The sequence below is a fragment of the Pelophylax lessonae genome (assembly GCF_965119305.1).
Source record: "Pelophylax lessonae genome assembly, chromosome: 1".
NCBI classification, from domain to species: Eukaryota; Metazoa; Chordata; class Amphibia; order Anura; family Ranidae; genus Pelophylax; species Pelophylax lessonae.
Genome location: NC_138768.1, coordinates 281,672,997 through 281,697,216, shown reverse-complemented (window position 1 = coordinate 281,697,216; position 24,220 = coordinate 281,672,997). Strand labels below are relative to the sequence as shown.

General features: G+C 41.6%; 1 protein-coding gene across 1 annotated transcript in view; it reads right to left on the bottom strand.

Moving 5' to 3' along the window:
* Window positions 1–24,220, bottom strand: part of SCARF2 (scavenger receptor class F member 2) — a 296,810-nt gene that overhangs the window by 58,955 nt on the left and 213,635 nt on the right. Inside the window, exons 8-9 of the mRNA XM_082248278.1 lie at window positions 19,264–19,381; window positions 15,439–15,560 (exon numbers count right to left, since the gene is read on the bottom strand). Coding sequence (XP_082104404.1) covers window positions 15,439–15,560; window positions 19,264–19,381 — 240 coding nt within the window. The remainder of the gene's footprint in view (window positions 1–15,438; window positions 15,561–19,263; window positions 19,382–24,220) is intronic.

Here is a 24,220-nt window from a genome sequence, read left to right as displayed (position 1 = left end):
AACAATAGTAATTGGGGCCTAGTGTGGTTGTGTACGTGTGATATACATACACTTTTTTTGGATCATATTTTCTATTCCGCTATTTAATCAAAAACCTTTGGGGATCAGTTAAATTGGGGGATAGTCTGTGTTGGTACGTGTGAGAGAGATCCACCTTTCCAAGTTGTTGGGGTTCATCTCATACTTCTGAAGATTTGAGGGTGCTGCATGTTCCATACTCCTCTTCCTCATCCTCCCTTTAGGGTAGGAAAAAATTTAATCGGGCCTAGTCTGTGTTTGTACGTGTGAGATACACAGTTTTTTATCCTATTCCGCTATTCAATACACACCCTTTTGGTGTAAAAAACATTAAATTGCGGCATAGTTTGCATATTTGACATTTGCATATATTGTGCCTTGTTGCGCTGTTTTGGGTACTCCACCAACATGGCCAGTGGCAATGACGCCATTCTCAGCTTAACTATCCCACTTCTATGCCTCCTTGAAAAAACAATTTGGGCGATGATGGAAGAGGATGTGGCACAGGATGAGGAGGAGGAGGAGGAGGATGAAGAGGTAACATTTCAAAGGCTTTCAGGGCAGTCATTCGCAAGGGGCTCCGAGGGTGGGTTCCTGCACACGCAAACGCCAGGGACACAATTGTCCAGCAGGGGCACAGTTCTGGAGGATGAGGAGGATGAGGAGGAGGAGGAGCTGGAGGAGGAGATGGAACCATGTTCACAGCAGGGTGGCACCCAGGCCAGCTCATGGCCATCACTGGTGCGTGGCTGGGGGGATACAGAGGACACGGACGATACACCTCCCACAGAGGACAGCCTTTCGTCGCCTCTGGGCAGCCTGGCACACATGAGCGATTACATGCTGCAGTGTCTCCACAACGACCGCCGAGTTGCCCACATTCTAACTTGTGCTGATTACTGGGTGGCCACGCTGCTGGATCCCCGTTACAAGGACAACGTACCGTCCTTAATTCACTCACTGGAGCGCGATCGCAAGATGCGCGAGTACAAGCGCACGCTGGTAGACGCCATGCTGCTGGCATTCCCATCTGACAGCGGGGCCACAGTGGAAGCACAAGGCAGAGGAGGAGGAGGAGGAGGTCGCCAACGCAACCAGGGCACCGCCAGCACCTCAGAAGGCAGGGTTAGCATGGCCGAAATGTGGAAAAGCTTTGTCAGCACGCCACAACAAACAGCAGCACCAGCAGCTCAGATGGAACGTCTTAGCAGGAGGCAGCATTTTACCAACATGGTGGAGCAGTATGTGTGCACACGCCTACATGTAGTGAATGACGGGTCTGCCCCCTTCAACTTCTGGGTCTCCAAATTGGGCACATGGCCTGAGCTTGCCCTTTACGCCTTGGAGGTGCTGGCGTGCCCTGCAGCCAGTGTATTATCTGAACGGGTATTTAGCACGGCTGGGGGCGTTATAACAGACAAGCGCAGCCGCCTGTCCAGAGACAATGTGGACAAGCTCACGTTCATTAAAATGAACCAGGCATGGATCCCACGGGACTTTTCCGTACCTTATGCAGAATAGCAATGGATACCGACCTTACCCACCCATTGTTCCATTTTTGCTCTTTCTCACTCTTTTGGGGTGTACCCTCATTTAAAATTTTTGAAAAGAAGCAGTGTTGGCTACCTCGTCCTCCTCCTCAGGGCCAGATTAATGTAGGGGCTATTGGAGCTGCAGCTCCAGGCCCCTACCTTTTATATAGGCCCCGGGTTGGCCATATTCACTGTTACCGCTCTTCTGTCACTTGTAAACACAGAAGTCTGGCTTCTATGCTCGCTTCCCCAGGCAGCACCCTCAGAACCTCCCCACACAGCGTGAAGGCCGGACAAGGAGGGACAGTTGGCGATGCATGGATGTGTTTATGGGCTTCAGAGACAGCATCCCATGTTGAATTAGGCATGCATGGCTGCACCCTTCCTCCTCTGGGTGCATGGCAAGGCACGGCCCTTAAGGCCCTTCAAAATCCTCAGCACCAAGCCCATGATGCTGTTAATCCGGCCCTGGTCCTCCTCCACCGCCGCTTCCACCTACACCGCCCATAGGTGTGCGCAGCCTATTGCATTAAGGTGTGCACCCCAAAGTTGAAATACACATGCATGTGTTTGCCAGCAGGGAGAGTAATGTATCGGGGCCATGTACCTGTAGGCAAGGAGAAATAGAGCAGAGCAGGTCCCAGGGAGATCTTTCCCATCTCCTCACTGGCAATGCTATGTGCCCTAGGTGATTAGGGTGTGCCCAGGCACACCCAGCACACCCTGTGCGCACGCCTATGTCACCGCCACATCCACCACCACCTCAACCTCCCTCCTACTCCATATGGGCCTCGTCCTTCAGAGATGAAGAAGAACATTGTTTTATTTTTCTGTTTTTTTTTGTTGTTTTAAGTTATTTCCCTATCCACATTTGTTTGCAGAGCACTTGCCATGCTCTTAATTACGTTTTGCTGCCATTTGCAGCACTCTAGCCCTTTCCTTTGGTGTTTTAGAGCCATTTTAGTGCCTTAAAGTTCGGGTCCCCATTGACTTCAATGGGGTTCGGTGTCCGGGAAAAGTTCGGTAAAAGTCCGGGACACGGACCCGGACTTTTTTTTAAAGTTCGGCCGAACCCGTCGAACACGGACATCTAGGTGTCCGCTCAACCCTACTCAACACGGAATGTACTCTTGTGGCTAACAGAAGCCAGTGTCCAAAAAAGACTTTTAAAACCTAACATAAATAAATCACCAGGACTGGATAGCTTGCACCCGAGAGTCCTGAAAGAACTTTTCCAGGTTAAAGCCAGACTCCTACTCCAGCTGATTTTCAAAAAAACAACGTGGTACAAATATTTAAAAAAGGGCCAAGCTATATACCTAAAAACTACAGACCAGTTAGCCTAACATCAACTGTATGTAAACTATTGAAGGGAATGATAAGGGACTTCATCCAAGAATTTCCATCATAATCAGCATTGATTATCGTTCTTGCCAGACTAATCTGTTAACATTTTATGAGGAAATGAGCTGTTATCTAGATAGAAGAAGACCTGTGGACATAATATATCTGGATTTTGCCAAAGCATTTGTTACAGTTCATGGACAATATGGATTTGTGTATGTACTTGGATAGAAAACTTGTTACAGAGGCGCATCCGCAGGGTGGTGTCTGGAGCTGTGAGTGGGGTACCCTAAGGCTCTGTCCTAGGACCAATTCTGTTTAATTTATTCATAATCGATATGCAGGCTGGTACAAATAGTTCAATCAATTGTCTCACAGTGGCAATAAAGTCCCATAATTAGAAGTTGCGGTTCGCCAATGAAAAAAAGGTATAAATAGGTAAAAAGAAGAAAAAAATACACAGGCGACTAGAGGTGACAGTAGTGCCTCCTAAATGCCTGTCAGCTTCTGCCACACACCCCTGGAAAGCAATCCACCACAGATTGCTTTTCAGAGGTCAGTAAACTTACAGTCTATCTGAAAGAACAATTAAAGAACACAGTTTAATGTAATACACCTATTCATATATATGCTTAAAAGTAGAATTGTAAGGGGAAAAGGAAATATTTAATGAAGAGAACAAGATAACTTGGGGGATATATATGGATTTAATCATTCTTTTAACAAATAAGCACAACAGATTCATAGTTCTGCATTCTTACAACATTGGTTTTTTCAGCTCTCTGGAGCTCTCGATGCTGGAAGACGTCCTGCTACTGGGTCTGAACAGGCAGTTATATAACACCCAGCAAATGTCACAGACTGTGGTGGGTTCCGCTCTGATTGAGGACTAAATGGTTAAACTGGAATTCAAGGCCAGAACTAACTAAGCTTAAAACTGCTCCCATTCCCCTTTCTAACTTCTATGCTAACTAGCCTGTAGAAGGAAGATGCATATCCTCACCTATTATCCAGGTGCTCTGGTCTGGTAATGGTATCTCCACAGTGGCTTCAGGGGAGAGGACAGAGTACTAACAAAGGATGGAATGCCTGGATGGTAACGTCATCCAGAGGCTTTATTATGGGACAGCCATTGTCGATTGTCCCTCCTCTCCGCTGAAGCCAGCCACTGGGAGTAGATTAAGTGACCAGACTGGAGCACTCTGAGAATAGGTAAGTATATGCATCTTCATTCTCAAGGGTGGGTAGTATAGAAGCTAAATAGGGTGGGAACAGCTTTAGGCTTAGTTAGTTCTAGCCTGGAATTCCACTTTAAGTATCTGCACTCAGGGCTACCACATTTTTTTTTGGCCTGGGTGAAAAATGTTCTCCAGCCCAATTCTCCCCTGTTTCTGGCTAATAAAAAATATAGGATACTACAATTCTAATGAAATATTAAACATATCCTAAAAAAATCATCTTGAAAATGCACTTAATGCTTAACAAAAAATAAAACTCTCACAGTGGACACAAGGCAAAATATTATATATATTACTTTGATTTTAAAAATTTGTCACACGGAGATTAGTGTTTTTGGGTTGCCTTTTAATGCTTCGTTTTGTTCCGAGCCCAAGTCTACAAGTGTTTAGTCTGAGAACTTGCTTCTAAAGTCTGCTTATGACAAAATAAATAATGTCAGCCTGAAAAAAGTCACCTGCTAAATGATCCCGCTCTCCTTTTTAATGCTTGTGCAGGCTGAAGTGTAATATAAAAAAGGACAATTTCGTGTGAAAAGTATGGCATAACCTGACCTTGCACTGAAGTAAATAAACATCTCCCAAACAGGATGTAGTAAAAAATGATATTTTACCACTACCTCTCATCTCATCACTCATATCCTTTTACAGAAATTTCAAAGTCCAATAAAATAGAATCCTCTAAAATAGCATTTTCTTTCCTTTTACTGTAGTTCCCAATAAAGAAAACTTTTGTGTGATAAAACTAAAATCCCATTCAAAAAATGCTTCAGCCTTGTAATTTTTTTTTTTTTTTTATAAAAGTAACAGACCTAAAATAACTAAGTGATGTTAAGGGATTCTTTAATTTACTAGAGCAGCATAAACAGTGTTTTTGTGTATTATAAATAAAAAAAACAAAACTAAAAGTTCAGAATAAATGATTAGGTATAGAAGAAAACACATCCAGGATTAAAGTAGCTACTGTTGGTACAGATCTCATAGAAAAAGATGACAGTACATGTACTCAATCAACTTTGTAAAGTGCATGAAATGTGGCATAAACACAGTACCCTATGTTCTAGGTTCACAAATGTGTCCACTACATGGTGGTTATTTCAGCTCAGCAGAGAAAATGCCAAATATATAAGCCAGCCTACTTCCAGAATTGATAATGATGTGATGTAGCAAGTCAACATTTCCTTCCTTCCGACCTCTTTGCTATACCTAGATTTTCGTATGCTTAAAGACAAAGTCCGGGATAAGCAAACGTTTTATAAATACAAAATTCACGTGCAATCTCACTTGAATTTTGGTGTGCTTGTGTACTTCTTCCAGATATGTACAATAATCCAGTGAGAAACTGTTTCTGTGGAAAGCTCATTGTATTTAGCTCAGTCATTGCTGCTCCTTCTTTTTTGACAAGGTGATAACTGGGGTTGCAAGGCAATTGGTACACACAAATGAAATGTATATCCTTTATGGCTAATGAGGAATATATGTAGATGAACATTTTTATTCCAAGACTTTGGCTTTAAATGGGAACTGTTATGAAAGAGAAACGTCACAGCTACCACTGGTGACATGTTCTTGAAAATACATAGGGTTTTTTGCTATTTTACCTTCTTCACTACTTGGAAAGCCAGTGGGGGAGATTTACTAAAACTGGAGCACTCAGAATCTGGTGCAGCTGGGCAAGGTAGCTAATCAGCTTCTAACTTCAGCTAGTTTAGTTTAGGCTTTGACAATAAAACCTGGAAGCTGATTGGCTTCTGTGCAGAGGTGCACCAGATGTTGCATGCTCCAGTTTTAGTAAATCCTCAGAAGAGTATATATGATAAGCGCTATATAGGTGTTTGCTGATAAATAATGACAGGGGTGAGCAGGGAGTTAAATGAGCAGTACACAATGCCCATGTGTATATGCTTACTGCATAGCCTTAAACAGTTCAGGAAAGTTCAACAAGGTTATCTGAGGAGTAGGATATAGCAGTAGAAGGGCAGCCAACTCATCAGAGTAGGAAGGGCTCTGTAGGAGAGAAGCGGACACAGGGAGCAGCGCCAATTTAAGTGCAGTGTTAAGACAACAATGATACACTTTATTGAGATGCACACAGACAGGCAAGGCAAGAAGAGCATGTAGTAAACCACATCATGCGGTTCCATCTTGATGGCAGCCTGGGGTCCTCATAGTGTCACTTTGCCGGCAGCGCCGGGGGAATCCGGAGCTTTGGGTCAGTGGGCAGAGGAGAAGACCAGGCGTTACCAGGGGAACGGAGAGCCAGTGTGGGGCAGGTTTCCACCAATCAAAATGTAAGGTATGAGTAGACTTTATCTGAAGCCGATTCAGATTGTACTTAAGTAGCTGTATTTTAAGCATTTTTTTTCTTATGCACCGTGCATCAATAGTCTCCAGTATCCACCTGGCCCTCACTGGCTCAGAATTATGTGGAGGGCAGGCGGTGCCGGCGTGCTGGTACTCGTTATCCGCTGGTGCCGCCACCTCTTAACCGGAGTCAGGATGGCTGCTCAGGAGGCCTGATGATGGAGCATGCATGCTCTGAATGCGTGCCACTGACGTCACATCTGGAAACCCACCCCGCGCTGGCTCTCCATTCCCCTGGTAAGGACTGGTCTTCTCCTCCGCCCACTTACCTGAAGCTCCGGATTCCACCAGCGCTGCCAGCAACATGACACTCCGAAGACCACAAGCTGCCATCAAAACGGACCCGCATGATGTGGTTTACTACATGCTCCGCTTGCCTTGCCTGTCTGTGAGTGCATCTCAATAAAGTGTATCATTGTTGTCCTAACACTACACTTAGATCGGCGCTGCTCTCTGTGTCTGCTATAGTAAATCCTCCCACTGTGCCAAAACAAGCAGGTGCCTATATGTTTGTGCCTGATCACTGATTCAAGTGGTAGTGCGGGAAGGCTAACAAAGACAGCCCATGAGCCTACACCATCCAAAAGAAGTCACCAATAGCCGGTCCCATACTTCTGTCTGGACAGATTCATTTTAGGCCTCACAACATGGTTATGAGGAAGTAATCTGTCTTTATGCATTCTTTAGGCATTTAAATATGGTAACTTTCGAACATAATTTACATTACTCCCCCCTACACACACACACCAAAGGCATATTGACTTTAAATATCTCAACATCATTAACCAAATACAGTACATACTTTTTTTTTTTTTTTTTTATTGTGAATATATCCTAGTTAGACCCTATGCAGTCAAAGTCCAATCCATAAGTCATATTTCTTAAAAGTGATTGTAAAGTCTCATTTTTTTTTTTTTTTTTTTTTAACAAACATGTTATACTTACCTTCTCTGTGCAGTTGGTTTTTTACAGAGTGGCCTGGATCCTCCTCTTCTCGGGTCCCTCTTCTGTGCTCCTGGCCCCTCCCTCCTGATGAGTGCCCCCACAGCAAACAGCTTGGAATAGGGCACCCGAGCCGAGTCATAGCTCTCTGTGTCCATTTAGACATGGAGCAGCGACCTGGTTCCCTCCACTCTCTCCTAATTGGCTGACTGAGTTTGATTGACAGCAATAGGAGCCAAATCATGCTGCCCTGCTGTCTCAGCCAACGAGGAGGGGAGTCCCGGGCAGCTGAGAAACCCCTGTAACATCGCTGGAAAAAGATGGGCTCAGGTAAGTATTAGGGGGCTGAGGGGAGCTGCTGCACACAGAAGGGTTTTTTAACCTAATGCATTGAATGCATTAGGATAAAAAAAAAAAAAACCTTCTGCCTTTACAATTCCTTTAAGTAAAAATGTTTATTATACTTAAAGTTATATGCAGTTGATGCACATGGACTGTAAAATTCAGAAAATATGCTTGGCGTAAAATTCCGTTCCCACACCCATGGCTGTATGTGGCCAAACACTGATAACACTGATGCTGTTGTGCTTCGGCATTTAAATGCACATTTGCATACAACGTATTTGTGAAACATCTGGAAAGGTGTGTACAGCCATTCACTTGTATGGTAAGCTGTTCACCTTGTCAGACTTACAGTACAAAATAGAAATACATTTTTCATATTACAGGTCAAGAATTGTGAACTTTAGGCCTCAAATGACCTCGTCACTGATTCAGTCAAAATCCCTTCAGTTTCAAGCACACATTGCGTCCATTGTTGAATTTGTGTTATATACATGTCCTTGAGATGAGAAGCTATGTCGTCTGCCCCCAAAAGGAAATTGTGTTTAGATAAACTTTGAATATAATGCTCTGGCAATGAAATTTCTCTCCACAATAGCAGATATTCAGCTAGTTTCAGGATCACACCTGTATCCACCCATTTCCTAGCAAATAAACTATTGTTTCTACCCTGAGAAGTCAAACAAACGGGAAACAGCCTGGACAAAGACAAGAACGTGTATTTCATTTACCTACACCAAGACGGGGGTAGAGATTGTGTCATACAGACAATTGTCCAATGGAAGCTACATGGTGTCAAATAAACATTGTTCACTTAACCTGATTAGAACTGCATCTTCAAATGAATTTAATATAATCATAAGCTTATACAACATCCTTGTCCCATCATATACCAAGGGGGGTGTAGAACTTATGATTTTATGAACAATCTTCTATTTTAAGAATTACATTATATCTTTTATATAGTAGTGTATAATGGTCAGAATTTCTCGCATATTTTATATCCAATCCCAAATCATGATTGTATTGTTTGTTAGCATAATAATCCCTTAATGGATGATATTCTGATTGGGAATAACCCATGCGTAAAGTTGTTGTGTAGCAATATATATTATAACTGTGTAAGTATCTATATAGTTTTTACTGCTACTAAATGTAAATATATAGTATCTGGGTAAATCAGTCATCTCCAATCAATATATATATCGTATTAATTATATATCCTTATTAAACGGCGTTACCAGGTCCAATCCTTACCTAGATACATGATGGAAATATTAGATGGCCACGTATGTACCATGAGAGTATGAACAGATTCTCATATTGTTTTTATGATTATTATTAAATGAAGAACATATCATATAATTCTAATACCCAATATACTGAATAACTAGTAGAGGTGTCGCCCAATGACCTCACCAGTTAATGGTTAAGTAATCCCAACCAATGGGGATAAAGTTCCTCTGGGTTTGGCTTATGGTAATTTTTACTGCCCTTTTGTTCAGTACAAAATAAAAAGGTAGCCCAGATGTGAGATGGAGACACACATTGCAACAACATTCATTACACTTCAACACACACGCTACTTACATCTAGACTCATACTCACCTATACATACTACATCTTGCTCCATCCCTTATCTGAAACTTTGAAGGACGCCAGACGAAACTCCTCTCTAACCGGCCACCATTTTGGGAAAGGCAGCCATCTTAAGGACTCTGGTAACGACCATTTTAAGCTAGCAGCCATTTTAAGTGTGGTTCTCGGCCTTTTGGCTAAGATCAAGATTAGTATCTGTTCTTATCAGTTGGTATGGACCTTGATAGTTAGTATCGGCAGGGGCTGAAAGGAACCGGGGCACTCTGGGCGTAACTGGAGGACCGGGAAGTAAGCCATGTCAGAGAAAGCCGGATGGGTCCATTGCCTTCTGATTTGAATGGGTCCGCCCCTATCAGTTTGAAGGGAGCGAGAAAACCAGCTTGTCCGACTGGTTAGTACTGCTCCTGGATGTGATTGGTAAGGAATGGCGGATAGCGGTGGGAGAGCCTTTCCTCCTGGGTTCAATCTGGCCTTGCAAAAGGCTTGTCCCCAGTTGAAGGCAGGTTCTCCCTAAGCTGTCTAAAGTTCTGATGCCTCCTGATAGGATAGGGCTACACTGGGTCTGGCCTTGGGCCGAGACTGAAAAAGCCCATGGTGTACGTGCCCCTGGGGTGGCAGCCCAGGGGTGCCTTAATTCTCACTGGTGAGGGGCAGCTCGCCTTGAGTTTTTCGGCACCTTGGTCACTGCACCACACACACTATTTCCGCACCTGCCTCTTGGGCCAGGCCTTTTGGCTTAGACCAGAGGAATTTTTATTCAGGCCGGAAGGCCTGCCTTTGTATTTTCACATTGGCACTAATTCACTTCTCCACTTCCCCTTCCCCACCTTTTGTTTGTGTGTGCTTTTTCTTTGTAGTTTTGTCACTTCACTATCACCTTTTTTCCTGCACGACTTGTAGGGTGTGGGTCCTCGGGCCCAGCCTTGAGTCTTGGGAGGGGGTGGATATGGCCTTCTGGCTTAGTTCGCCCTCTCTCATGGGGTCTCCCTTCGGGGGAGCCCCACCTAGTACTTGGGGTGGGCTGTTTTGGCAGTCCCCCTGGAGAACGGGGTCTGTCTGGTTTCGGCCAGACAGACCATAGGAAGTACCTTAAATCCCTGTCAGGAGTCTTGCGCCCCGGGGGATCGAGGTTAAGGTCCTACCTCTTCGGAGGGAAGACCATTTTCGCACACCCTGTGCACTTTTTGTGTTTCCACGTTTGCGTGTGTGCACTTTTTTATGCACCAGGTGTAAGTCTTTTGAGTGTGTTTCACACGCCACGGGCTTAAAAAATATATATATATATATATATCCATTGCTGTTTATCTGATTATAATTTTCTGATTATCATTTATTTCCTTACTTATATGTTTTGAATTTCATGCTAAAGGGTAACGAGATTACAGTCCCAGCCGTATTAACCATATTAGATTTTTCTCTAAAGACCGATTTTTGTTTTTATACTTATTTATTAGTAACAAGTTTAGCACAATATTAGCGATTTAGTCTCCGGTTTTGCATAGCCTATTCTCACTCCAACTGCAGTGGAGTGACTGTTGACTGCGCAATTCGCAGACAATTTTGGTCTGATTATATAGAACACTTATCTATGGTTTCCACTATACCTGGGAAAAACGTAATCTTGCTTACTTTTTCATTTTATTATTGAGCTACATATCCCATTGCATTTATCATTTTAAGTTTGTATTTTATGTAAAAGTTATCTCTTTGTGTCACCTCAAGTCTAACTATTTATTGTGAATACATGTCTTGTGAATAAATATACTTATATATTCCTTACTGTTGTCTGTATTCACTAAGATTGGTATATGCTGTTAAAAATAAATTAATCGATTAAAAATAACTCATTATATTCGTTCAGAATAATATTCTCGAACGTGTAAAACGCACAACAACCTGTGGCTCCTCGAGTGCCCAGAATTTCAGGCTCTGCGTATTTTCAGCTTCTCATCATCCGCATGCATGAGACCTAAATCATCTGTACAAACTGTAGGTCAAAGGAAACTTTTTTTTTTAACTTAGTTCCACTTATTTGAGAAATCATCTAAGTGTAGGTTACTGCAGGCTTTTGCAAAAGTAAACTATGATGTATTCATTTCAATTTCTAGAACATATGTGATTTAGCATTAAAACAAATCTTGTTTTGTCAAATGTGATAGCAGATGGATTAGCTAAATCCCAAAGTCAAATAAATATATTGTTCAGACCATGGTTTTACATATATTAGGAAACCAGTTAATCATTTCTTGACATGTCCTCATATAGTTCATACATTCAAAACTGTACACGCTTCCACCAGGCACTGTGGTTTCAAACAACCACTGCCTCTTAACTGATAACACAGTACATATGTTGCCTATAAGTCTACTAGCTCAAGTTATTTTTTATTGCTCCACCAAAAGGTTAGTGGGTATACCCTATATGTGGCCAAAGTGTGTACCTTGTTGATAGGCAAACACTAATGAACCTGTGATGTAAAAATGTAATTTAAGGTTGGAGATGGCAGAATGGTATGTAAGAGAGAATTTTAGTGGAAGCATGTGAGAAGTCCTAGATGTGGAAGTATGAGAAAGTGACAAGAATGGAGGACAGGAGAAGGTTGTGTGCATTGCAGAGTGTGCATTTGGGATGGAATATGGAAATAAGCAAGGAACGTATGGAGTGGCTAGGATATGGAATGCTTTGGTAAATGTTTGAATTGGATTGAACCAATGTCAACCAGGAATGGGAATAACAGAACATCAGCAACAGCAGAGTGAGAACAGAAGTAGATGAAATAAGCAGCAATGCAAAGAATAGTCAAATCACCAGGCCAAGACCATGTGTAAAGGTGGAAAAGGGTAGGGTACCAAAAAACCAGATCTAGAAGTGCATCATTAGACACTGAAGAAGGAGAGGAATATTGTGGGAATGTGAGACACTGAGCGCATGCAGAAAAGTAATGCCACATGCACATCAAAAGAATGTTATAGGCATATGTGCTAATGCTCACTGTGCAGGTATGCTCCACCGTTGTCACCTTCAGTGCATGTAGTCAGGAAGCGACTGGAAGGAGGCTGCATGAGATCAGCAGTGCTGATATGCAACAAAGGATAAAAGAGGTGAAAGCAAGTATTTTATATTTAAAATCATGGTGAATGTGTATGATGCTTTAGAAAAATAAATGTCATTAAGGTTAGGATTTACATCTATTTTGACAAGTCAAAGTGTATATCAAAGCAAAACTATTTGTTTCTAGTTTTTGGATAGAATGGGGAAGGATTAGAGCTCATGTTGGGTTTCCCTGCTATCCGGGGATTTGTTAGAAAGATTTTCCCTTGCTTCCAGGAAATTAGGGAAGAGGTTGTAAACCCTTACATATGCCCAGTGCAGTGACTAGCCTCAGGCGATACACACACATAAAGAAATCCTCCTACATAAGGTGTACCTGTGTATCTGCAGCCATTTCTTTCTGTAGTTTGCTCTAAAAACCCACAGGGGCAGGTATCTGATGTCACACACACTGCAGAGCAGAGCGTACAGAGTTCCCTGATATCTGACAGCTGATTGGAGGAAAGGGACAAATCCCTCTACACTGGCTTACAAGTTAATGGAAAAAAAACACAGAGCTGAAGGTATAAGTCACCTGCTGTGTGCTGGAGGGGAGAAGCCATCTCTGTCTAGGCTGTTGTGTCAGCTTTGAGTCTTTGCAGTGATTGCAGATAGCAAAGGGAACAGAGATGAAAGAGGAACCAGATTTGGCACTTTGGACTCAAGTTAGTACCCATTATAGAAGCACGTGCTTTGTTCGTTTTTAACACTGTTACTTTTTAATCCCTTATTAGCCCAGTGTTATCCTTAACTAGCCGTAAAAACTCCTTCCACTACTTACTGTTTACTGTTCACATTCAATTTTTATGTTTCATTGATTTCATTCTTTAGTATTTTTGTAGTGTTAAAAAGAACATATAAACAGAATTTTAAAAAGTGCTCCACAATATCATTTGTAAATAACTTTGCCAAAGAGATAGTTTTGGTGTCAGAATAAATAGGACAACTTTTAGAATAAAATAAATCTACAATGACACTTGTTTTAAAATGATCACAACATTAAAAAAAACTCTTTGAAGCCAATATGACCAAAAGAATAAGAAAACCTTGTCCCCCCCCCCAAAAAAAATTTCTAAGACAATATCACCAAAAGAAAGCCTTATTTGTCATAACATACAATGTATGCCTTATCTATGTATGATATGATATTTAATAACAAAGTTATTGTTGAATTAATAGACTTATAGCTGAAAAATGTCTCCGGAGCTCAGCTAGCTAAAGCCCTGGGCTGGTAGTCTGTATGAGTTTGACTACGTTGTATTTTAAAATGGCCGTAGGCAGTGATGTTACATATTTTAAACACATTTGGAGCATACTGTGAAAAAACTGAAATGTGTGGGGTTTAGTCACTGAAATAAGTGAATAAGGTGAAGCTGTGTTAAGTCATCCAATCATGTGTTTACAAAAATTCTGTATATTTAAATTTCCTTTGCATGTGATTTGAGTCCCCCTTTTTTACTTTGCAAATTAAACATACACTTAATTAGGGGTACTGGCTTTACTTTAGTAAGTCAAGCCCTATGTCAAACTTTTAAAAGATCTTGTTGGTTTGGACATTTCGCCAGAAAAGTAATAGTGATGTAATAGGCTTTGGGGAGACTGGAGAGGAAGTAGACACACTCCATGTAGAGCAGCAGATTAGAGAGGTCACATGAAACAAAGATGAAGAGGACACCTGGAGCAGCTAATTCGCAACAGTTTTTCATCAAGTAACCATTAGTAATCACATAATCATAAGAATTATTACTGTTTAGCTTAATGCGCTTTTTCAATTGTATGTGTTAGTAGTAATTGTGTCTAGAAAATACCTTGTCTTAAGGCCTGTACACCCGGAAATTGGAAGTAAAATTTCGTCCGGCGAACGATCTGCTGATTTTCAGAACGTTATTATAGTGTTTTCGACAACCGATTACAAATTTTTGGATGACAAAAACTGAAGGCGCAGGCAATAAAATATTTATTGTACATGAACACGTTTGATTTTTGTTTAATTAGTACAGTTTTCATCCGAAAAAAATCATAAGAGCAAGACTACGTATGCTCGGAAATGAAAGAATACACACAAAACAATTCAACGCATGACATCACTTCTGAAGTTGAATTCTGTTATACGAGAATTTTCATATGAAAGTAACCTCTTCACTCTCCATATGAGAATAGCATGCAACAAAAAAACGGACGAAAATTCATCCGATAATCTGATCGTGTGTATGAGGTTTAAAGGCTCGTACACACGTTATAGTTCAAAGGACTTTTGTATGATTTTCTTATAGTGTGTACACAACTTTCTACAGCCGATTCTGACTTTCATACAAAAATTCCAGAGGGGACAAGCTCCAAAATGAAATTATTCTCGTTTGAAAAGAGAACAAACAATTTTAATTTAACGTGTACTGTTTTCGTACCATTTTCGTAAAAGAAAAATCAGAAAAGAAAGACTGTCTATGATCAGAAACAATAAAAACAAAAAAAAAGTCTTTGTCTTACGAGAATTTTCATTCATTGGTTTCATTTTCTGTGAAACAATGAGGAAAATGGACGATCTTTTGCCTAATTTTTTTTATAGTATGTACCCCACTTAGTCCCAGCAGTTCTTTCCATGAAATCCACCACTGATTATGAACTTTTTAACAGTAGATGTGCGTACTGAGTGACAGGTTAGAAACAGATTTCCTGAAGTATTGCCAACTTCAGTCTTCTTATCTTTTCTAAGCCAATAGTTTACCCCATATAATTCAGAACTACTGTACATCACCTGTACATCTGTAGTTATAGTCTTTCTCTAAAACCACCAATTCAATTCTGCATACCTTATCTTATGAATCACTGCCCATTTCTGTACTAAAAAGTGAGAAATATAATGCTCTGATCAGACAGCGAGTACTCTATTAGATCCGGCTAATGTGATAGAAATGCAGTCTTCTGTAGGTTCATTGAAAAGACAGCTGGAAAGTCATAGTAAATAATCTTACCCACTACTTTTGGCAGCTTTTGCCTGCGCAAGGGAATTCGAGGCAGTTTCATGCTGATTCGGCTGAAACGTCCACAGAAGCGTCGAGGGGGCTTTTTGTTTGCAACTTTCTCTCGATTTTCACTGTATAGTGATGATAAGCAAAAATGTAGAATGTTTCAAGTTTATGAAATTCAATAAATCACGATGTATTCAATTCACTTTTGAAAAAAAAAAAAATCATAATGAATCGCTTTTATCCACAGATATAGTCATAACTTTGATACTTTACAATGTAATAATGCTTTGAAGCTGTGTATCATTATTCTTTTTCTTCAGCCATTTTGTATTATAGGATGGGAAACCAGTGGTATGTAGCATAGGTTTCCCTATTTTTACCACTGTATCTTTTATTATCTGTAAGTGATGTTTTCAGTTCCATAGGACAAAACGGTCTCTACGATAATTTTACTGCCACAAACCACAAAAAGCAAACTTGAGATAGGTTTATTCATAAACAAGTAGCAATAACATTCTACATTTTGAATAACAGATGATATTGGATATTTTACATAGGATATTGGGGTTGATTTCCTAAAACTTGATCAGTGCAAAACCTGGTGCAGGTCTGCATAGAAACCATGGCGTGCAGTCATGTTGGAAGGCGCCATCCCTAAACTGTTCCCACAAAGTTGGGAGCATGAAATTGTCCAAAATATCTTGGTATGCTGACACCGTAAGAGTTCCCTTCTCTGGAACTAAGGGGCAAAGCCCAACCCCTGAAAAGCAACCCCACACCTTAATCCCCCCTCCATCTAATGATTTGGAACAGTGCACAAAGCAGGGTACATAAAGACATAGATGAGCGAGTGGAGGAACTTGACGGGCCTGCACAAAGTCCTGACCTCAACCTGACAGAACACCTTTGGGATAACTTAGAGCTGAGACTGCAAGCCAGGTCTTCTTGTCCAACATCATTGCCAGACCTCACAAATGCACTTCTGGAAGAATGGTCAATCATTCCCATAGACACACTCCTAAACCTTGTGGACAGCCTTCCCAGAAGAGTTGAAGCTGTTATAGCTGCAAAGGGTGGAATAACTCAAAATTGAATCCTACGGACTAAGACTGGGATGCCATTAAAGTTCATGTGCGTGTAAAGGCAGACTTTCCCATACTTTTGGTAATATAGTGTTTATATATATATATATATATATATATATATATTTATTATATAGTAGAAATAATAATATAGAAATATTAAAATGACAAAACGGTCCAAAGACTAAATATCCACAGGCAGCTAAATCAGTGGAGATCACACTGAGTAAATTTAACACAGTACACAGATGGTAGTTTTTACAAATCAATGGATAAATGATTTGTGATGATTCTGCTACCTGTTTATGAGCAAAACATTTATTTGCCTGATCTAGTTTGTATTACTGGATTTTTAGCTCAGACATAAAGCTGTGTATTCATTCTGTTATGTAACTTGCAATCTTCAGAATATTTGATTGCCACTTTGTATAGCGGCACTCACCATGTCTGACATTGCATAACACGACCCAACAAACAAGCAGCTAATAAATTCTAGCTATGGATGGATTAGGGTCTGACCACATACATCATGCAGACTGAGGTGGCCTGCCTGGGAGTGCCTAAGGGTTGAGAATACAAGGAAATCATATTATATTGGTGTTTTTTTTCTCCTCTATCTGTTCCCACATCAGTGAAATGACTGTTTAATACTATAAATTGCTTTTCTTTTTTCCCCAGCCAGTAACCCATGCTGGAGGCAGTACACTAAGCCAATATTAGGGTCTTAATCTCTTCCGTTATAGAATCATATTTATTCATCATTCATAGAATATGATTGTAAGTAGTGGCCTTTTGCCTGTGATAGCACTGAAGCATGTTGTCATAATATTAATGCATGAGTTCCTTCACTTATTCCATCTCTCTGTAATGTTTCATGCACACATGAAATTGATGTTTTATTATCATATACAGAATGGATGAACAAATTTCATTTATTTAATTTGCAGCTCCAGTTAGATGTTTTTTTGTGTATTATCACATTGTTCAAGGTTGATCTCCAGCCAAAACTTGCTTTTTAGATTTGCATAGAGTGGGGAAGGAATCTCTTTCAGGTTCTTCCACTGGAAAGATTTCCTCTACCTTCCTATCCTAGTGATAACACTGTCATTAGGACATAAAGACAATAGAAATGTATCTTCTTAGTAAAGTAAGCAAAGGCTAGAACCCCATAAGCATTTCTTTGCTGTATTGCCGAGAATACATTTTCCCTTACTTCCTTTCTGGTAAAAACATTGTCATTGGGACAAGAAGTGAGAAGAAAATTTTCCTAACCAGACCTCAACAAAACCTCACAGAGGTTCTAATCCTTCCCTACTATATCCAATATGAAACATTCTGATTGCCATGTATAATTCTTTGGTGCAGCCAACCTGATCTGCAAAAGACCCTCCATCCACAATCATGGCCAAGTCTGATACACACTAGTCATACATTGCAGTTTGCAAGTGGCTTACCAGGATTAGGGCTGAAGATATCAGCCAAAACCCTGGTACCGGTTTTTCTGCAGGTCGGCTTTCTCATGAAACCAGCCTGAGCAGCTCATGACCGCTGGAACGGTTTCCAAATCGGCGGGAGAGGATGCCCCCTTCCTCCTGCAGCTCGCCAGTGTTTCTCGGGCTTACCGTTTCCACCTGTTTGCCCGAGAAATGATGGTAAGGCCGACTGCTCTCTTAGGCAATCAAAGTAACACTCTTTGAGTAACTCTATGGCTTTGGAGGACCAGAGCAATGTCATGACATCACTTCCGGTCCAGGCTGAAAGAAAATAAATATATATATTTTTTTTAACTTTTGCTTTTAAAGGTAAAAAAGAGATCTGGGGTCATTTTGACCTGTCATTCTTATTTCTATTACAAGTGATGTTTACATTCCTTGTAATAGGTATAAAAGTGATTAAAAAATAAATAAAATTAAAGGGGCAGTGTAAAAATAAAATAAATAATAATAACAATAATAAAAAAGAGTAAAGCACTCCCATTCCTCTGTGCTCACGCGCAGAAGCAAAACCATAGGTAAGTCTGTAAATGTAAGTCGGTAAATGTAAACAGTATTCCAACCTCACATGTGAGGTATCGCCATGAACATTACAGCGAGAGAAATAATTCTAGTTCTAGACCTCCTCTGTAACTCTAAACAGGTAACCTGTAAAGGTGTTAAAAAAGCATCACCTATGGAGATTATTTAAATAATGTAGTTTGTCGCCATTCTATGAGCATGCGCAATTTTAAAGCGTGACATGTTAGGTATTCTATTTACTTGGTGTAACCTCATCTTTTACATTATACCAAAAAATCGGGTAACTGTTGTGCTTTGTTTTTTTTGTTAAATTCATCAAAGTGTATTTTTTTCCAAAAAGCTTTGCGTTTGCAAAATTGCTGCGCAAATACTGTGTGATATAAAAAATTGCAACAATCACCATTTTATTCCCTAGGCGTCTCTGCTAAAAAAAAATAATGTATAATGTTTGAGGGTTATAAGTAATTTTATAGCAAAAAATACTGATTTAAACTTGCCAGAAAAAGCCTGGTCGGCAAGTCGTAAAAAAAAAAAAGAAAAAATGACATAAAGGATAATACTTCTTTGTTGCATGACATTTATTTACACCTGTTACAAATCCATAAAAACTATTTAATAGTGCAGTGCCAATGTGGATAATGTGACATGTCATTTCATAGCAAATATTCATTCTCATAGGAAACAATAAATGTGTTGGCTCCTTGAGCTATTAATGTAAAATATAAACTTACTCAGCTGATTCTTCTTTCTTTCGGCAGACACAACAGCAGCACAGCAATGACAGCAGGAGAATCATCAGCAATATCACAAGGACTCCTGCGCCTATCACCCCCATTCTCTGATTGGCTTCTGAAAGTAAAACATCATATAACAATACCAGTTATGAACATCTTAACTACTTTGCATCTGCCACATTTTGTTCAGTACAATACAGAGCTTATAAACACAACCGCTGGGATACCATTGCTCCAGTGGTTACTACTTATGAAATCCAGACTTTTTAATAAAATTTTAAAATATAGAGTACAATCTCAGATATGCAGTACATATGTAAATAAAATAAATGTATTTGTTTTATCAGTAACAATGTGACGAACGTCCTATCTGATATATAATGTGGAGCAGGGCAGGCTAGTTGAGCATATTGGGCCACTTCCAGCTAGTGGTACATCCTTGGCACCCAGTAGTGCAAGGTATGATCGCTTCTAAGCATTTTAGGCCCCTTTCACACTTGTGCGACTTGTCCTGCGATTTGGGACTGAAAAATTGCATGACAAGTCATACTCCATGATTTCCAATCTGCCTTGTTTACATAGGCAGATAGCTGTTCTGCCTGTGTACTGTACAATTGTACCCGCTGCTGGGCTCCCATTGTGTGTGATCACTGCTAACACTGCATTTTGGGGCCATAACACTATGGGGGACATTAGCATAGTTCTGATTGTGATTAAGATACTGATCCGTACAGACATTATACTAGTAATGGCAGTGATCAGCGACTTATAGTGTAACTGTGATAGTGTGGCGGACAATCTGACACTAACTAACACTGGCTAGGAGGGACACTAACTGACTAACTGATACTGACTGACTGCCTAACAAGTGTATGCAAGTGTTAGTGTGCTGCTTGTACTCACTAATCTGGCTTTCTTTTTCATTTCTAAACGGCAGGGAGAACTCCAGCCAGAGCCTGTATTTAAAAACACAGAGATCTGTGCTGTGATTGGCCACAGCCGAACACCAGGTATACAGTCTAAATGATTGGCTGTAACCTGCCGACAAACTCAAACTCGTGAAAACCAGCAAGTACACCGTGATGTATGGGAATGCTGCAGAGCCTAGTTGTGCCGCCCACTCGCAGTAAATGTACTGTGGTGAGCAGCAAGTGGATAAAACAGTTTATTGATATTAATTATTTATTTTTATTCTGTATTCCACAGGCTGTTTTTTTTTTTTTTTAACTTGTGACCAGTTTTAGAGGACTAAAAGCTCCTCCTGCCACTCTTTCCCTGCAGCAGACAGGCTGGGAAAGAGCTGGGTCAGGTGACAGCTGTAAAGAAATTGTTGATATTTTGGTGGATCATATCTGACATGGTGCATATGCGATGCGATTATTACTATGAGGTTGCACATAAATACTTTATATGTCATATAACACTTTTTATCAAACTGATATAATGCACATTTTAAATACAATGTGATTTTTTTTTTAAAAGAATCATGTTTACAAATTGATTGCTGCTGAATATAGACCCCATGCACACAGGGCATTTTTGCAAATGCTATTAGGAGCATCAGGCATTTTTTTTTTGTAGCTTAAAAATGCCCCTCCATGTTATTAGAGCTGCAACGTCATGCTGTAAAAACGTCTGACGCTGCTTAATGCTGATTAACGTTGCTTAGTGTTGCTTATACAGCGTTAAGCCACGCTATAGGTATTGTTTTTATTTGAAAATCAATCAATGGTTCCCTATGGGAGCCCATTGATTTGAACGGAAGTCACATCACAAGTCGGATCAGGATGATCCGACTTGTGGTGCGACTTGCGCTCTGAGAATCTTAAGGGGGAACTACATGCCAAAATGGGAAAAAAAAACGGCGTGGGGGTCCTCCCCAGGTTCCAAACCAGGCCCTTTGGGCCTGTTATGGATTTTGAGGGGAGCAAAAAAAGTGTGGGGTCCCCCTCAAAATCCATACCAGACCCTTATTTGAGCATGCAGTCCGCCAGGCCAGGAAAGGGGAGGGGATGAGCGAGCGGCCCCACCCCCCTGGACTATACCAGGCCACACACCCTCAACATGGGGGTGGGTGCTTGGGGCAGGGGGAGCTCTGCACCCCCCACCCCAAAGCACCTTGCCCCCATGTTGATGAGGTCAAGAGCCTCTTCCCGACCTGGCCAGTGGTTATGGGGGTCTGCAGGCAGGGGGCTTATCGGAATCTGGAAGCCCCCCAGATCCCGGACCCCCTCCCTATGTGAAATCTTCATCTGCTCTTCTCCCCTCCGCTCTTGTCTTCTCCCCTCTGATGACGTCATCTGTGACATAAGGGGGCGGGGTCTCCGAGTGACCTCACCGGGAGGCCACGCCCCTAATGTCTATGTAATAAGCTGCATGGACCAGAGCCGGCATAATCACCGGAGACATCGTCGGAGGAGGACCGGAGGATTGAGAAGACCAGAGGGGAGAAGACAAGAGGAAGAAGAGAGGAGGAAGAAGAAGACCAGAGGGGAGAAGAACGGAGGGGAGAAGACCAGACCGGACGGGAGAAGACTAGATGAAGATTTTTAATAAACTTCTCAAAACGTCTCCTGTCATTATTTACATACACTGCCTTTTATGGGGTGAATGGGTAGGGGTACAATGTACCCCTACCCACTCACATAGGGAGGGGGTCCGGGATCTGGGGGGCCCCCTTGTTAAAGGGGGCTTCCAGACTCTGATAAGCCCCCTGCCCGCAGACCCCACAACCATGGCCAGGGTTGTCTGGAAGGGGCCCTTGTCATCATTAACATAGGGGCAAGGTGCTTTGGGGTGGGGGGTGCAGAGACTCGTCCCCTGGTAAGGTCCAGGGGGGGTGGGGCCACTTGCTCGTCCCCTCCCCTTTCCTGGCGGTCTGTAGCTCGGATAAGGGTCTGGTATGGGGCTCCCCTCAAAATCCATACTTGATCCGACTTGTGATGCGACTTCCATTGAAATCAATGGGCTGAAAGCCGTATCAATGACGGCTTCTAGGCAACCATTGATTTTGAATGGAGGCAGAAAAAACGCTGCTAAAAGCCGACGACGCCAATGGAAAAAGCTACTAAAAGCACGTTTTTACAGCTGCTTTTTCCTGCCGTTAGAAGTGGCTCTGCAGCTTGTTTTTTCTGACGCCCTGTGTGCATGGGGCCTTATTGTTGTCTGCACTCTCGAAAGTCCCCTAGTAGTTTTAAAACATGTTACAGTATCTAATCTGGGTTGATGGGGCAGTAAATAGGTATTTTTGAGTTCCCATATACATTATCATAAATACACTAGATTACCAAAAGTATTGGGACTCCTGCCTTTACATGCACATGAACTTTAATAGCATCCCAAGAAGATCCTAAGAAATCCGTAGGGTTCAATATTGAGTTGGCCCACCCTTTAAAAGCTATAACAGCTTCAATTTCTCTGGGAATGCTGTCCACAAGGTTTAGGAGTGTGTCTATAGGAATGTTTGACTATTCTTCTAGAAGCTCCAATGTGAGGTCAGGCACTGATGTGGACGAGAAGGCCTGGCTCGCAGTCTCCGCTCTATATCATCCTAAAGGTGTTCTATCGGGTTGAGGTCTCGACCCTGTGCAAGTCAGTCAAGTTCCTCCAACCCAAACTCACTCATTCATGTCTTTATGGACCTTGCTTTGTGTACTGGTGCGCAGTCATGTTGGAACAGAAAGGGGCCATCCCCAAACTGTTCCCACAAAGTTGGGAGCATGAAATTGACCAAAACATCTTGGTATGCTGATGCCTTAACAGTTCCCTTCACTGGAACTAAGGGGCCAAGCCCAACCCCTGAGAGACAACTACAACCCATAATCACCACTCCATCAATTGATCTGGACCAATGCACAAAGCAAGGTCCATAAAGGCATGGATGAGCAAATTTGGGGTGGAGGAACTTGACTGGCCTGCATGGAGTCCTGACCTCAACACCTTTGGGATGAATTAGAGTGGAAACTGCGAGCCAGGCCTTCTCCCCCACATCAGTTCCTGACCTCACAAATGCGCTTCTGGAAGAATGGTCAAACATTCCTATAGACACACTCCTAACCTCGTGGACAGCCTTCCCAGAAGCTGTTATAGATGCAAAGGGGGGGGGGGGGGCAACTCAATATTGAACCCTATGGACTAATGGTGTGAATACATGATTAGAATATCGCCTGATCATTCGACCACCGACTTTTGAAAAAGTATTTGTCGGTCGAAAACGTTGCCAACATACACGGTCCGAATATCGCCCGACCGTTGCCCGCCGACCATCGAAACAGTGTTCCTCGGTCCTCATGTGTGATGAGGTTATACAGATTTAAACTGAACGACCTCAACACCAACGTATAGAATATCGTTCATACGCAAACGAGACGACAGAATTTTTCGGATTTTTCAAACGGTATTTTTCGTTCACAATATCGATTTCGCTCATTGATGCCTGGGCATTAACGAGTAGAATATCGGCCGATCGCTCGCTGAACGGAAATTTTCGGCCGATTTTCTTATCGTGTATTCCAGCCATAAGACTGGGATGCCATTAAAGTTCATGTGTGTGTAAAGACAGGCCTCCTAATACTTTTGGTATATAGTGTATATGTGTATATATACTGGATATATAATTGTAAGTACAACTGAAGCTAAAACATTTTTGACCCCCCACTTTCCAGTACTAGTAATTGACAATGGCATGTTAGACAAATATGCACTTCCAACCTTGTGGAAACAATTTGGGGATGGCCCTTTTGTGTTCCAGCATGAATGTGCCCCTATGCCCAAAGCCAGGTCCATAAAGACATGGTTTGATGAGTTTGGTATAGAAAAAATTGAGTGGATTGCGCACAGCCCTGACCTAAACCCTATTAAACACCTGTGGATCAAACTGAAACACCAACTGTGAGCCAGATCTTCTCATCCAACATTTATTCCTGACCCCACAATTTATTTATTTATTTATTTT